The sequence below is a fragment of the Haliotis rufescens genome, unplaced genomic scaffold (genome assembly GCF_023055435.1).
Source record: "Haliotis rufescens isolate VD_foot unplaced genomic scaffold, xgHalRufe1.0.p SCAF_16, whole genome shotgun sequence".
NCBI lineage: Eukaryota > Metazoa > Mollusca > Gastropoda > Lepetellida > Haliotidae > Haliotis > Haliotis rufescens.
The window spans coordinates 23,210,606-23,227,595 of NW_025963846.1; the positions used below are offsets into that span (position 1 = coordinate 23,210,606).

Genomic DNA, 16,990 nt, shown 5'->3' on the forward strand with positions numbered 1-16,990 from the left:
CTAAAAGCGGCGTAAAACCATACTCACTCACTCACTCACTCACTCAGTTGCCTCTGACCACAAGCATAGTTGCCTGTTACGGCAAGCATCTTCACGGGTTTCAAACGTTTAATATACCAACAGATGTGATGTGGTTGTCCTGTGTGTTGATGTGTTGAAGTAGTTCGTGTGAGTTACCATGATAATCATGAGTACTAAATGCCACATAAATTCCTGCTTTCCAAGCTTGTTAGGCTGTTGTTTTCAGTGTCATGTTTTATACACATTCCAGTTTCGCCATTGATTAAGCGATTATAAGTGCATGAGTTAACAGCACAGTAAAGTTGTTTCTTGATGTATTTGTGCATCTCAAACTGCACATGATTCATCTAGTACTGCAAAATATGTCATTTTACATTAAAAAAAATCACGTCATTCAGCAGTGCACATGATTCATCTAATATTTCAAAACGTGTCCTCATGCATTACAAAACAAGTCGTTTAGCAATGCACATGTACTAGTACTGTAAAATGTGTCTTCTTGGATTGCAAAACGTGTCCTCTTGCATTACAAAACATGTCATTTAGCAATGCACATGTACTAGTACTGTAAAATGTGTCTTCTTGTATTGCAAAACGTGTCCTCTTGCATTACAAAACATCACTAAGAAGTGAACATGTACTAGTACTGTAAAATGTGTCTTGTATTGCAAAACGTGTTCTCTTGCATTACAAAACATCACTAAGAAGTGCACATGTACTAGTACTGTAAAATGTGTCTTGTATTGCAAAACGTGTTCTCTTGTATTATAAAACATCACTAAGAAGTGCACATGTACTAGTACTGTAAAATGTGTCTTGTATTGCAAAACGTGTTCTCTTGCATTACAAAACATCACTAAGAAGTGCACATGTACTAGTACTGTAAAATGTGTCTTCTTGTATTGCAAAGCGTGTTCTCTTTTATTATAAAACATCACTAAGAAGTGCACATGTACTAGTACTGTAAAATGTGTCTTGTATTGCAAAACGTGTTCTCTTGCATTACAAAACATCACTAAGAAGTGCACATGTACTAGTACTGTAAAATGTGTCTTGTATTGCAAAACGTGTTCTCTTGTATTATAAAACATCACTAACAAGTGCACATGTACTAGTACTGCAAAACATGTATTCTTGTATTGCCAAACGTGTCATGGGCCACTGCAAATCATCACGCGGCACATTTAGCACCAGGAGTTCTGTTGTGTTCCTGAAGACTGTCTAAGGGGATGCTGGTGATTCACCTGATCTCTGTGACAGGTGCCCTTCAGCATGGCTTGCCCTTCAGACTTCAAGCAGCTTCATCTTATTACTGATTCAAAACTCAATGAAATTCCTAAGATCTATTTTCACTTTCGTTGGTAGCTTCTCTTCAAGTGAAATATTTCTCCCAGCATGACTTACTGTTTTGCAGATATAATTTTTATTTTATGTTTCATATGCCAATTCTTCATAGAATTGCTGACTTGCATCATAATGCATCAATGCATATTTAGTTCAAATTAGATATGACTTTCACAGAAAATGACATGGTTTAATGAATGAGTGATGCTGCCAGAGTACCTGTTCAACTTGACTCGAAAAGGCTGGAAATACAACAGCTGTGAACGTGTAGACAAAAAAAAGACTTTCCAACATTAGAGTCTCATGTAGAAGGCAGCTAGTATGTCGGCTTCTTCCGCTTTGATCTGTATCCCGACTGATGGCAGACAAGTTGGTCCAGATTGCTGGGTCGACCACATCCCGTCTTCAGTGAGACTCCGTCAGCTCGGACTAATAGATTTTACCTGCTAAAGGCTGCCCATTGTTTTCAAAATTCCCAAAACAAAATAGCCTTCAGAGATTCTGTCATTAAGCCATCAACCAGAGGAATCCGTAGCTGGAAAGGACATCGTTTAATATCGGGTGATTGAAAGCGAATTGAGGTCCGAATTGAGGTCCGCAGGCTCTGCTTCCTCTGGGTGCTCATTACTCCGATCTGACTTGCCAGGTTGCCATGGTGATAGCACAATGGCTGCCACTTTAATTGATTGGAGACTCAGCAATCAATTTTGTGCAATTATTATGCAGCTTCATATATTCAAACGGCTGCCTCCCTCACCTTGCATTCCCTCCCGCTAACTGACCGCGATTTGCTGGCTTATCATCTTGAGTTGTGTTGTCCGTTCTAATGGTTGAGTGACGCGATGGACGTGTCAGCATGAGGATTAGATGCGTATAGGAAAAGCCGATGTGATACGCTAGACACCTGAAGAAGGTTGTGACTCGCGTCTGTCGGTAGCCGCATGAAGGTTATGAAAGCTGTCTGCTCTGCTAACATTGTGCCCATTGAGGACATCAGAGTATGTGCTTATGTGCTTATGTGCTTATGGCTGTTTATGCTCCCCCCCACTGTAGGACATGATCTGTTGCCATGGCCGTCAATCTCATTCTGTACCCATTAAGATCCGAGGTAGAATAGGTCTTCAGCAACCCCTGCTTCCTGTAAAAGGCGACTATGCATGTCGTAAGAGGCGACTAACGAGATCGGCTGGTCAGGCTCACTGCCTTGGTTGATACATGTCATCATATCCCAATTGCATGGATCAATGCTCATGATGTCAATCACTGGATTGTGTGGTCCAGCCTCGATTATTTACAGACTGCTGTCATATAGCTTGAATATTGCTGAGTAGTGTAACAAACAAATAAACAAACAAACCTGATTGTAACCAGGCAGGTTCTCATGTATTGTATGTATGGTCGGAAATGAGCTCGCATGCCAGTACGTTTTGTTGTGGTTAACCGAAAAGCAGCGTCAGCACATGGTGCTTAGGTATTTAATCATTTATTCATGGTCGACATCCTCCCTGGGGAGGTTGTGAGGACGATGAAGATCACTTCGGCAGACGGTTGTGTCACTCTTTAGAATGGCTTCACAACAACAGGGAAACAGGATCAGTCACACAACATTCCACCACAATCCCGGCCGTCATGTACTTGTTGTCCACCTGTCGTCTCACTGTTGATAAATGACCTAAAGAGTTCATCGGGGAATTGCCACCAGAGGTAACGGTGCAATGGCTTCTGGGACTGAAATAATGTATCGTGGCAGATTAAAAGCTACATACATCTCATGAGTATAAACTTGTGACTGTTCAGAGTCTCTTGTCTTGTCTTGTCTTGTCTTGTCTTGTCTTGTAAGAGGCGACTATCCATGTCGTAAGAGGCGACTAACGAGATCGGGTGGTCAGGCTCACTGACTTGGTTGATGTATGTCATCGTATCCCAATTGCAAGGATTGATGCTCATCATGTCATTCACTGGATTTTGTGGTCCAGACTCAATTATTTACAGACCACCGTCATATAGCTGGAATATTGCTGAGTGCGGCGTTAAACAACAAACAATACAACAATACAATGTAATATGTTTTGGATGATGGAAAGGAGTCAGTTGGAGAGCCCACTGGTTAAAGTACTGGCTTGTCACACCTAAGACTAACTTCAATTCCCAGATGCGTGCAATGTGTGAAGCCCATGCTTGGTGTTCCGGATGCTGAAATATTGGTCAGTCACTGATCATGGAAGGCGTCACGTGATAATTATTAGGATAAAATTGTGCTTGGATATTTGTTCGCTGTTTGACCTTTGTGAAGCCAGGAAGATGCAGCATGATATACCAAGCCTTGGTGAGTGGGAAGAGTTGTGAAATCTCGGAGATTAATTGTGAAACAGCATTATCAGAAGCAGCATGGTGAGGCTCACGATTTGTTCATATTTAAGTGATTTTGCAACATTCTGACATTTCAGCCGAGTGTACTACATTGTTCACATAAAGTTATAAGTAAAAGAATACAATTTCTTCATTTGCATAAAAACATTCTTTGAATTAAAGAAAAAGGGCAATTTAGAAGATAGTTTCCGGGTACCTCCTTCTAAGTTTTGGGGGAAGATTGGTGCATGGGTAAGCCAATGATTGGTGTTTTGGGGAATGATTGGTGTTTTGGGGAATGATTGGTGCATGGTTAAGCAACTGATTGGTGTTTTGGGGGATGATTGGTGCATGCCACAGTAAGCCAATGATTTGTGTTTTGATGCTCGAGTTGTTTGTTACACAGAATAATTGGTTCTGCTACCTTCATCAGTTTGTGCCAAAAGTTTTCATCCATTCTAGTTAAATATTGTGCGGTTTCATTTGTAGGTCTTAATCTAAAAATTATTTTATTTTTGTATTAAATTGCTACTGGAATCAGGCTTTGAGCATCAGAGCAGTTTGTGAAACCCATTTTTCATGGTCCCTTAGGAATTGAACCTGGGTCTTCAGCGTGACGAGTGAATGCTTTAACCACTAGGCTACCCCACAGTCCTCCATACTTTGGCATTTACTACAACTGTCGTAACTCCCAGACATAGGAGTAAGATGGTCAAAGTACTCTCATCTCCTTGTGGAACAGGGCCCTGAACAAATTGATCTTAGCACTACAACTGTCGTAACTCCCAGACATAGGAGTAAGATGGTCATAGTTCTCTCATCTCCTTGTGGAACAGGGCCCTGAACAAGATGTACACAAACATATAGACTCCAGATGCCAGACCATCATTGCCTTATGTTGTGATGGTAACAAAGGTTTTTGGGTGACCGTATGTGTATCTCTGCCGTTAATGTTGTACACTGTGGAGGATACAACGAGGACATAAGCACAAGATATTCTGGAATGTGCGTCTGTTTGGAGCCAGTACTGGGACATCTGCCAAGGACTAACTTCATTCACGTGGAATGTTAGTGCTTGGTGGTTGTACTGCACTCTCTCATGGGTGGGAGGTCGTCCGTGGATTTCATTTGTGGCAGTAAGTAAACGTGGTGTTTAAGAAACCAGGGTTAGGCATTGCCAATAATCTCAAGACTAGTAAAAGTCTAGTTTGTAAATGTGGTGTTTAAGATTAATCTGAAAACGCAACCATACCAAGGCTAGGCATGGCCAATAATCTCGAAACTAGTAAAAGTCTAGTTTGTAAACGTGGTGTTTAAGATTAATCTGAAAACGCAACTATACCAAGGCTAGGCATGGCCAATAATCTCGAGACTAATGAATGTCTTGTGGGGTGGTGTGGAGTGGGGAAAGGAGAGGTTGTTTTCAGCAGAAATCTAGTTCTAACATTAATCACTATTCTGGATTGAGCCGTGGATTTAGATCTGGTGTCTGTCCCTGCAAACCAGGTACCTTGATGACAAGCCCCAGTGTATGCTTGATAATGTGATAGAATGTAGGTGCACTGGCTGTTTCATCAACATCGAGAGCATCTCTGTGAGAGGAAGTCATCACCGCTGAAGACATCTGGCTCATCCACATCATACAACGCAGCGTTTTTTGTCCCCACGCTGGAAATAACACAGCCCTGAAATCTTCCAGCATCATATATAATTCTGCAAATAACGTAGCTGGTGACATTTATGGGTCCAGCATTGCAGGAGATACCTGTAGGCCTGGAGGAGGCTGGTGCTTCTAATCACATAATCAGATTTTCATTTCATAGATAGAGAGACGGCAAGTTGTGAATTGCCGAGTATGCAAAATGACAAGTGATTGGTGAGCAGTGGGTCCCAGTATTGATTGGGCAGAGTAGCTGCACACAAGTCTTGAGTGATGGTTTCGGGAGGATTCTGGGACCATTGAGTAGCTTCATCAGCCTCAGTTGGGGCTGTCAAGTCTCCAGCAAGGTCGGAAGACGCGGGCTACAGGACACCATGGGCTGGCATTACACAGGACACCATGGGCTGGCATTACACAGGACACCTAGGGCTGGCATTACACAGGACACCATGGGCTGGCATTACACAGGACACCATGGGCTGGCATTACACAGGACACCTAGGGCTGGCATTACACAGGACACCATGGGCTGGCATTACACTGGACACCATTGGCTGGCATTACACAGGACACCATGGGCTGGCATTACACAGGACACTATGGGCTGGCATTACACTGGACACCATTGGCTGGCATTACACAGGACACCAAGGGCTGGCATTACACAGGACACCATGGGCTGGCATTACACAGGACACTATGGGCTGGCATTACACAGGACACCATGGGCTGGCATTACACAGGACACCATGGGCTGGCATTACACAGGACACCTAGGGTTGGCATTACACAGGACATCAAGGGCTGGCATTACACAGGACACCAAGGGCTGGCATTACACAGGACATCATGGGTTGGCATTACACAGGACACCTAGGGCTGGCATTACACAGGACACCTAGGGCTGGCATTACACAGGACATCAAGGGCTGGCATTACACAGGACACCTAGGGCTGGCATTACACTGGACACCTAGGGCTGGCATTACACAGGACGCCTAGGGCTGGCATTACACAGGACACTATGGGCTGGCATTACACAGGACATTACACAGGACACCATGGGCTGGCATTACACAGGACACCATGGGCTGGCATTACACAGGACATCAAGGGCTGGCATTACACAGGACACCTAGGGCTGGCATTACACAGGACATTACACAGGACACCATGGGCTGGCATTACACAGGACACCATGGGCTGGCATTACACAGGACATCAAGGGCTGGCATTACACTGGACACCATGGGCTGGCATTACACAGGACACCATGGGCTGGCATAACACAGGACACCATGGGTTGGCATTACACAGGACACCAAGGGCTGGCATTACACAGGACACCATGGGCTGGCATTACACAGGATATTTTTCTCCCAATGGAATCGGGTGTGGCAGATTATTGAAACTAATTATTCTCTGGAGTTTACGTTTAATATATAATTATGTAGAGCCTCCGTGAAGTATTGAAAGACTTCTTTTTCTTTCCCTTTTTTCTTCCTGATGTGTTTTTGCTTGGCACGATCTTGCTGAATTGGTGTTCAAAGTGATGAAATCTTAAAAAAACCTATTGCTTTGATAATTTCATGTGTCAACTTTGTCCCAGTTGAAATAAAAAAGTTGTTCTCAAATAACGGATTGATAGCAATTGAAAAAGCTCTCATTGTAAGAGTCTAAAAATCAGATTAATTTGTGAATTTGTGAAGTTATTTCTTCATTCTTTGAGCTAGACCAAACTTATTGCTTCATTTCTATGAATAATGAATTCAAATCAGTGATGGCATTTAATTAAGCCCGTGCTTTGCTAAGAGCTGACAGTGTCGTAGGTGGTGGCATGTCTGAGTGATAAACGGCTAGTGAGACTAGCCATCAGGCCAAGGTGATCAATCGTTACACCTGACACCCGCGGACATCAAACCTGATCATGAGCGAATCATTAGGCCTTTCTCTCCAAGGTGCTGACTGGCGAACATACGGCCCTGCTTGCTGCCTGTCATCGGCCATGGCTTCAGGCTATGTGTAATCCTCCCAGGTGGTGAGGTCATCGGGGATGTGTGGGGGCAGTCAATTCAAGGAGGATCTTCTTACACTTTCCCCGCTCCATACTTTCCCGCTCCACACTTTCTGGATGTAAAGGTGGATTGATTTGGCCTTCGCCCATCTGGTGATTATGACATGGTTTAATGATGATTGTCCACATGTTGAAGAATTGTGCACTCCAATTCCCAGAACCTTGTCATATATTAGCCTCAGATTGTCTTAACACGATTGGACCGCCTCCATGGTCTAATGGTAGAGCGTCCGCCCGGATCCCCAGCCGCGTCATACCAAAAGACGTTAAAAGATGGTACTTGTTGTTACCCTGTCTGGCGCTCGCCATGAAGGGGCTGAAACAAGGACTGGTCGGCTCGGAGTCAGTATACTGTGTCTGAGTGGGGTATTCATGTTAAACTGCCGCATGGTATCTCAGTGAGCTAGCACTATAAATCGGCATCAGTCCGGACTAGTACAAGCAGCAACACACACACACACACACACACACACACACGTGCATGCACATCGCTATATAAGTGCAATAATCTTGGACACCCCATTTCACCTCACCTCACCTTAACACGATTGTAAGATTCTGAGCAGTTCCTAGCTGCCATTTGTAATGATTTCCGCTTGTTAGGGGAGTTTGCTTAAAAAATGTATGTAATTATTGACAGTTTCTGATTGCTACATTGTTTTATAGGCAGCAAACAATGAATAGTCTTGGAGTAGGTAATTGTATTGGAGAAATGCTTTGAAAAACATAACCAAGACGAAAACATGATTATTAAATCTTCTTGTTCTGGATAGAATGGCCTTCTGCAGAAAAACTAGTCCATGGAGATTACGGCTTTCAAGATGTATCTCGTGACATAATCAGGTTAAATCATATTGTTCAGCCAGGTGTTTTGATGTGAACAGATCCATCAGTGATAGCATGTTTGACATGAAGATAAATTAACAGTTTTATTCAGAATAAAGGCTTTTGATGCAGGCGTGTTCATTTGATTGCAAAAAAAACAGGTTAAAAAGTAATATATTATTCCTGATAAAAAAATAGTTTCAGATACATTTTTTGCCGATCCTTGCATTAAAATCCTGTAAAGTTATATCACTGGGCGTATCTTGACTGGTAGATTCCAAGAAAACGTGTGTGCAATGAGAAAATACACAAGATAATCTTAATCCCTGGATATAAAACAATGCGTAGCAGAACAAAAAAAAACAATTTAAACAGTAAATCAACATGTTTGGTGATTTTTTATCTCAAATTTCAAATTTGTACTGACCAAGTTTCTCATCACCCGTTCGTTAGCCGGACTTCGCTAAAGGGGTACGGTGTAATTGTAATTTTTCTGTACTTGGTATTCAGATTATTTTTTTTCAAAAATATTGAATCCGCTAGAGGGGGGTGCGCATTATACATGGGTGCGCACTATACTCAAGAAAATACGGTATCACAATTGTCATTTCAAGGATGGACTGCCTGAGGATATGGGACATAGATGTCATGAATACTGCCCACTTTCCTCATATGGGTGCTAGACGAGTCGTCATTCCCTTGCTCGAGGCAAGGAAGGAGCTTAGGAGACAGTGCATGGCAGCTTCGTGATTAATAACCCTGACATCATCGCATATGACTTGGACTGATGAGGGCTAGATCCTTACTGATATGTTTATAATGGTGTTACCTCCTGCCCCGATAAACAAGTGGAAGTGTTTGAATTTGCACCAATTAAAGTGGAGTGTAGTTTGTCATTGAGCTGATCAGAGGAAGGATGTGGGTGGTTGAATGAAGACGCATAGCAGATAAGCGACTTTCATATCTTGCTGGAGTGTTTGTTGAGGTGTGGTCGCTATGGTATCTGTCTCCAACAAACTGTTGTGATCTCCCATGGATTTGTTTGACCACTGTGGCTTTTTCATTGGTATTGGAGTTCATTCGGGGTAAGTATGGATGTGTCTGTTTTCAGATGTGATCGGTATTGTGTAGGGGCAGCTGTGTGCGTGATCAGTTCCCATCTAAAGGGAAACTGATTTACGATAAGTGATGGGATATATACTTCTAATACTCTCGAATCGAAGTCTTCACGGTTTGTATTTCCAAACATTAAAGAAGATGTAGAGTGCCTGTTTGACAATAAGGTATTATTAATTCTCTGATCTCATAGAAAATTGTACCATAATTGATGTGGCTCATCTGTTTGGTGAATGTTGAAATACTGATATTATGTAGGACAGATTTGATCTCATGTCGCTTCAAATCATTGTGCTCTATTGACTAAATTTATTGATGTATTTTTTTTTTTATCGGACTGGGTTTCAGAGAAGTATCATTTGTCTTATTAGGTGTGTAATGTTAGTATTTGTTATATGCTAACCCATGCTTGCCTTGAGAGGCGACATCAGGATCATGGTAATTCACACCAGCTAGTTCCACACATCAACACACAGGAGAACCACATCACATCTGTTGGTACATTAAACATTTGAGACCCGTGAAGATCCGGGTTAGAATAGGTCTTCAGCAACCCATGCTTGCCGAAGGCGACTATGCTTGTCGTAAGAGGCGACTCATGGGATCAGCTGGTCGGACTCACTGATTTGGTTGATGGATGGATCAATGCTCATGATGTCAATCACTGGATTGTCTGGTCCAGACTCGATTATTTCCAGACCGCCGTCATATAGCTGGAATATTGCTGATCGCGGTGTTAAACAACAAACAAAGTAATCTTGTTACATTTGAAAGGAGTTATTGTGTCCACGTAACTGTTGACAGTTTCCCTTTATGATTCTTTTAGTGATTATTTTTGCCCTGAAAATCCGGACGCTGCCTAAAAAAACCCTTAAATTTGGTGACTGGAACTCTGTATGGACTATTTATTATAATACAAGAAATAACCAACTTTAATATTTTGTGTTCTGGTTTGGTTACATTGTACATAGGTAGATTTTGGCAGTAGCCTTGTGGTTGGAGTAAGTGCTTGTCATTTTAAAACCCTGCTATATAAGATTGAATACTGCTAAGAACAATGTTGAACAATGTTGAACAATGTACTCACAAACTCATTGCATCAATGAGTGATGTAATCCTAATTTGTTTCGGCAGGTTCCCTAAGTGATACAGATGACGTAATTTCAGCTGTCATCGTCAGTAATTGTAGTATGCCTCTAAATGGGGAAGTATAAAATCACGGACTACTTGAGTTATTTGGTAATAATGACAAACAGAAATGTATTTGAAGTACTGGAGATTGAGTGTAATGAGTATTCCATTATGTTAACAAGCGACTTAATAGTTGTAATGAAGTCCTTATCAGCTAATGTTTCTATCTTTCCGCTTTTGTAGACCTTTAAGAAATTCAGTTGCCTGATGTGTCTATCAAGAGAACATACATTCCAGATGTGAAACCCAACCTCACCCCACACCAGCTTGGCCCCCAACACTATGGTGACACCACCTCACCCCACGCCACCTCACCCCACACCACCTCACCCCACACCACCTCACCCCACGCCACCTCACCCCACACCAGCTCACCCCACACCACCTCACCCCACACCACCTCACCCCACACCACCTCACCCCACGCCACCTCACCCCATACCAGCTCGGCCCCCACCACCACGGTGTACACCACCTCACCCCACGCCACCTCACCCCACACCACCTCGGCCCCCACTACCATGGTGTACACCACTTCGGTCCCCACCACCACGGTGTACACCACCTCACCCCATGCCACCTCACCCCAAGCCACCTCACCCCACGCCACCTCACCCCACGCCACCTCGGCCAACACCACCTCACACCATGCCCCCTCACCCCACACCACATCGGCCAACACTACCTCACCTGACACCACCTCACCCCACACCACCTCACCCAAGGCCACCTCGGCCAACACTACCTCACCCCACACCACCTCACCCCACACCACCTCAGCCAATACAACCTCAGCCAATACAACCTCACCCCACGCCCCCTCACCCCACACCACATCGGCCAACACCACCTCACCCCACGCCCCCTCACCCCACACCACATTGGCCAACACTACCTCACCCCACACCACCTCACCCAATGCCACCTCAGCATTCAGCATTTCACCCCACACCACCTCACCCCACGCCACTTCACCCCACACCACCTCGGCCAAAACCACGGCCAACACCACCTCACCCAACACCACTTCACCCCACGCCACTTCACCCCACACCACCTCGGCCAAAACCACGGCCAACACCACCTCACCCAACACCACCTCACCCCACACCACTTCACCCCACACCACCACGGCCAAAACCACGGCCAACACCACCTCACCCAACACCACTTCACCCCACGCCACTTCACCCCACACCACCTCGGCCAAAATCACGGCCAACACCACCTCACCCAACACCACCTCACCCCACGCCACTTCACCCCACACCACCACGGCCAAAACCACGGCCAACACCACCTCACCCAACACCACTTCACCCCACGCCACTTCACCCCACACCACCTCGGCCAAAACCACGGCCAACACCACCTCACCCAACACCACCTCACCCCACGCCACTTCACCCCACACCACCACGGCCAAAACCACGGCCAACACCACCTCACCCAACACCACTTCACCCCACGCCACTTCACCCCACACCACCTCGGCCAAAACCACGGCCAACACCACCTCACCCAACACCACCTCACCCCACGCCACTTCACCCCACACCACCACGGCCAAAACCACGGCCAACACCACCTCACCCAACACCACTTCACCCCACGCCACTTCACCCCACACCACCTCGGCCAAAACCACGGCCAACACCACCTCACCCAACACCACCTCACCCCACGCCACTTCACCCCACACCACCACGGCCAAAACCACGGCCAACACCACCTCACCCAACACCACTTCACCCACGCCAGCAACCTGTGCCGCTCGTAAGAGACTTAATGAATCTGATGGTCAGACTTGGTGTCATCGTATGTTTGAAAAAATACAGGCCATTGTAATATAGCTTGAATATTGTAGACTGGCGTAAAACAACATTCACGTGCTCCTAATGTGAGTCAGGCCACATGTGGGTTTGACTCACTGGACATACATCAAGAGGGCGGGGCACAATTTGACGTACTTCCGACCAGGATCATGATGTATGTTTTGATGCTGCAGCTGGTGTTGACAGTCTAGACTTCTTGCGTAACACCGGTGGACTTCTCCCATGGGAAGGAGAACAAAGAACTGTGTGACCCTAGCTGTTGATCTTTTACTGGTTTGGATCTGCAAGAAACAAAAATAGAGATCCTCTCTATATTTTGTGAATGTTTATTTATAACGAAAATTGCCAGAAATAGTCCTGAAACATTCTTGAACACATCTCAGAACCTGATGGTTTTATTTTGCTATTTTGTCACCAGACAGGTTATGTATTCATCATAGCCGTAGACGTGTATATTTTGGGATTTCCTTCCTCATTAGCAGACACGCCATGATATTTCTGATCTACTGTTCAATAAAAGTGACAGTATTCATTGCTTAATTCATAAAAAGAAAGTTGATTGTACGATTCCGACTGTATGAAGAGCATGTCTTTAGAAATCACTATCAAATAGTGATGACACCAGGTGTTCAGAAAGGGTGAGCGTATCCTGCACCACCGGTGGCACCATGACAAACACATGCAAAGGCAAGTCAGTTGTTCACCTGAAGAAACACAGGAACATAGAATACAAGTCAAAATAGGGACTTGCATCGGACATTTTTGTCACTGATGCGTCAAATTTGGAAATGTCCTCCACATGTCCATCAAACTTTTAGAAAGATTCACTGAAGTCATGATGATTGTTGTAGTCATCCCTCTTGTCAAACAGTCTTGTTGATATTTTTTTCTCACTGAATGTTTATGTTTAAATCATAATACGGCGTGAAATAAATGTCACTCACTTTTTCACTGACACTTCTTCCGATACATGAAGTTCAAAGTATTTCACATAAAATCAGGTGAAATTATTTAGTCCCCCATGTATAAGGGGGTGCTTTATTACCGGTTTATCGGTAAATTGAGGTTCATTCTTTGCACGATGCGTATCACAATATCATTTTTTCATTCTCAATATATCGGGTGATTATAAATAGCGATTTTTATCATGTGTTTAATGTTATATCCTTGTCAATTGCCATCGCTGTGACGCAGCATGCGTCCAGGGCCCAAGATGGCTGCGTATTTATTGACCGAGTAAACATTTTGTTGTACCAGCATCCTGTTTTGTTCCTCAATGTATCAGATTGCTTCTGAATTCATACTTATCACAATATATCGTGATAGGTATCGCATTACAGCCTCCAATACCCATCCCTACCAATGTATTTGTCCTTACAGGGTATCTCCATTCCCCCCCTGCCCCCCCATATTTGTCCTTACAGGGTTGTCCTCCTCTCTCTCTCTCTCTCTCTCTCTCTCTCTCCCTCTCTCTCTCTCTCTCCCTCTCTCTCTCTCTCTCTCTCTCTCTCTCTCTCTCTCTCTCTCTCCCTCTCTCTCTCTCTCTCCCTCTCTCTCTCTCCCTCTCTCTCTCTCCCTCTCTCTCTCTCTCTCGCTCTCTCTCAATCCCCTCCCCCCCCATATTTGTCCTTAAAGGGTTGTCCTCCTCTCTCTCTCTCTTTCCCCCCCCCCCCCCCCCCCCCCCAGGTGGCTGAAATATTGCACTGCCACATGAATATTCATCAGTTTTTGTTTATTACAGTCGCACGTGCTTCATGGAAGTAGCCCAGAGATGACCTGAATGTTCATTAACTGGAACAGCATAAATATGCTTATCAAGGCAATATGACTTACTGATTAATGTGTGGTGTTTCGTTTCAGGTATTGTGAGGTAGAGTGGTGAGGCAGAATGGCGGCGCCGGCTGATACTATAGATGGCCGCCCGGCCGAGTATGGCCTATCCCTAAAGGAACTCCGTGAGTTGATGGAACATCGCGGAGCAGAGGGATACGAGCTCATGCTTACAAAGTACAATGGAGTTACAGAAATGTGTAGAAAGCTCTATACGTCTCCAAATGAAGGTAAACAGAATCAGTGATGTGTGTTGCTTTTGAATAATCATTTTGATTAGGGTGCTGCCGTGGTATAGCTGGAATACTGCTGACTTAGGCGTAAAACAACATTCACTCACTACGTTGACGAGGGCTCTTCACATGATTTAGATGACCTTGAGATTTGATGGTCATGTGAGGGTTGTTAATATGGTTCAAAGAACGCAGTGATTTATCATGTACAGTGATCCCTCGCTACAACGGTACCTTGGGGGTCCAAATAATTGATGAGAGTTATGGACGATCTGCGGTTTAGTCGAAGTGGAGTTGTAGGGGGTAGATGACCAACACAACAGTACATGCTTCCTCTGCCTACCTAACATGGTCTATGCTGCACGTTTCAGAGTTTGAAAAAAGATTAGAATATAGTAGTTCTTATGATTCGTAGTTTACAAAAAGATTTATCTCGTGTTATGCTAAAAAAAACACACAGTATTCCTTCAGTGAGTTCAGGTGAACGAACAGGAACGAACAAACCTGGTCCAAAAAACTTTGAAAAAATTGAGATAAGGCATTAAACCAAACTCACTCACTCACTCACTCACTCACTCACTCACTCACTCACTCACTCACTCACTCACTCACTCACTCACTCACTCACTCACTCTTACAGCTGAGGCGATGTTTCGGAGTACAATCTAACACCTTCATCAAACAAGTCACTTTGGCTGTTGATCCAGAAGAGATTGTCCTTGTTCATCACACAAACTCCCTAATGCCACTCAGGGCGGTTGGGTAGCCTAGTGGTTAAAGCGTTTGCTCGTCACATCGAAGACCCAGGTTCGATTCCCAACATGGGTAAAATGTGTGAAGCCCTTTTCTGGTGTCCACCCCGTGATATTGCTGGAATATTGCTAAAAGCAGCGTAAAACGTAACTCACTCATTCTCTCTTAATGGCACTCAGAGTGAGTGAGTTTGGGGACACCAGAAATGGGCTTCACACATTGTACCCATGTGGGAAATTGAACCCGGGTCTGGGGCATGACGAGCTAACGCTTTAACCACTAGGCTACCCGACCGCCCAAATGCCACTCAGAAGATATGTGTCTTAGAGCTCTTCTCATGGTAGACAATTCTCTCTTGGATGTTGAACTAAGAAGTTAATCCTTTCCATCTTTGATTATTGTTTGTTCAGTTTGATTCTACTGAATCTTTTTATTGAGAACTTAGCTTGCAAACAAGCTCTGTCACTCTGTCTTGTTAAATGGTAGCTTAAACATGTGTGAAGGAAAATACTCCTTTGATGCTTAGCAAAATATCCTGAATAAATATCATCGCTGTGATGAATGTTAACTTGATTAGAATATGGCAGGGGCAGTCTCATGTTTGGTGTGAAAAGTATCAGAGCTGTGCGATAAGAATTAGAATATATCGGCAAATGTCAGTTAACTTGATTAGGCAATAGTGGGGGCAGTTTGGTGTGGAAGAGTTGCTTGAGTCAAAATATATGTGTTAATGTCAGTTTAATCAGAATGTGACCGGCACAATCCAAGACGTGTTTGGTAGGTGTCAGGGTGTTTCCTAGTACAGCATATGTAAGCATTTCCCAATCGATACGGAATGTCTCCGTCACAGGTTGTCACCTGAAATATCCACACTCCCAGGACCAGCTTACACGCAGAGATTGCCGCCAGTCGCGAAGAACGTATATTTATCTTCTTTTGTTGTCGGCTGAAAATAGCGCTCCTCTGTCACATGGCCTGTTGTATGTCCATTAAAAGAGTTGTAGGTCTATTGTGACAGTGATGGGGAGGCGAGATCCGTACTTAGCAGAGGTCTGCTGGGAGTGAGGCTCTCACCTGGCGCTAAACAAACTATGCAAGCTCTTCTCATCTGCCAGATCAATACTCCCGATGCACTTTTTGTCATTATCAACCAGTCTTTATTCCTCTTGAAGTTCCGAGCGTAGCTGATCAGCAAAATCGGTGTGCCAGCAGGTTCACATGCTGACCTGGCCGCCAAGCTCATAGGCTGACTTTCTGTCTTCTAGCCTTCCGATCGATATTCTACTAAAACTGTTTCTTGTTGATGCCCAGTGACCTCTGCCATTTCCGAGAATTGAGTTGAAGGTCTGGATAATCCATTTGAAGCCAAAGATCAGAGTTTGGGATCTATCTTAACATGGCCTGTTCTGTAGTGAGATGAGCGATCACTCTGGATTATTTGTGTGCGTGTCGACACATTCATATAAAATGTAATGAAGGTTACCCCTCCATTTACGTAGTTTTTGAAGTCTAATTTCGTCTTCAAAGTACAGTCAGGTTGATGTGATAATGACACGGTTTTCTTGTTTTGGTTCCATGAAAACAATCTCAGGATTCAGGAAAGAGATAAAAATTATATGCTTGCAAATATCTAATGGTCGTAATATGTTTGATAATGGATTTAAGGAAACTGCTTGTTATTTCGGATAGATTTAGATTGGACTGTGTTCATATCACAGGGACCGTTCTGTTTGAAATACGCCGATCTAAGACTGTGATT

At 44.1% G+C, this 16,990-nt stretch overlaps 2 protein-coding genes across 13 annotated transcripts in view; both read left to right on the forward strand.

Moving 5' to 3' along the window:
• Positions 1-16,990, forward strand: part of LOC124133838 (plasma membrane calcium-transporting ATPase 2-like) — a 189,212-nt gene that overhangs the window by 87,931 nt on the left and 84,291 nt on the right. For 11 of the 12 annotated variants that reach the window (XM_048397017.1, XM_048397020.1, XM_048397021.1 and 8 more), the window contains one exon: positions 14,276-14,475. In XM_048397017.1, coding sequence (XP_048252974.1) covers positions 14,304-14,475 — 172 coding nt within the window. In that variant the 5' untranslated portion in view covers positions 14,276-14,303. Of the gene's footprint in view, positions 1-9,338; positions 9,359-14,275; positions 14,476-16,990 lie in introns of those variants that run through there. The other variant, XM_046498408.2, reaches the window with a different exon arrangement.
• Positions 11,102-12,433, forward strand: LOC124133876 (salivary glue protein Sgs-3-like). The gene has a single exon (XM_046498461.2). The coding sequence runs from the start codon at positions 11,102-11,104 to the stop codon at positions 12,431-12,433; it is 1,332 nt and encodes a 443-aa protein (XP_046354417.2).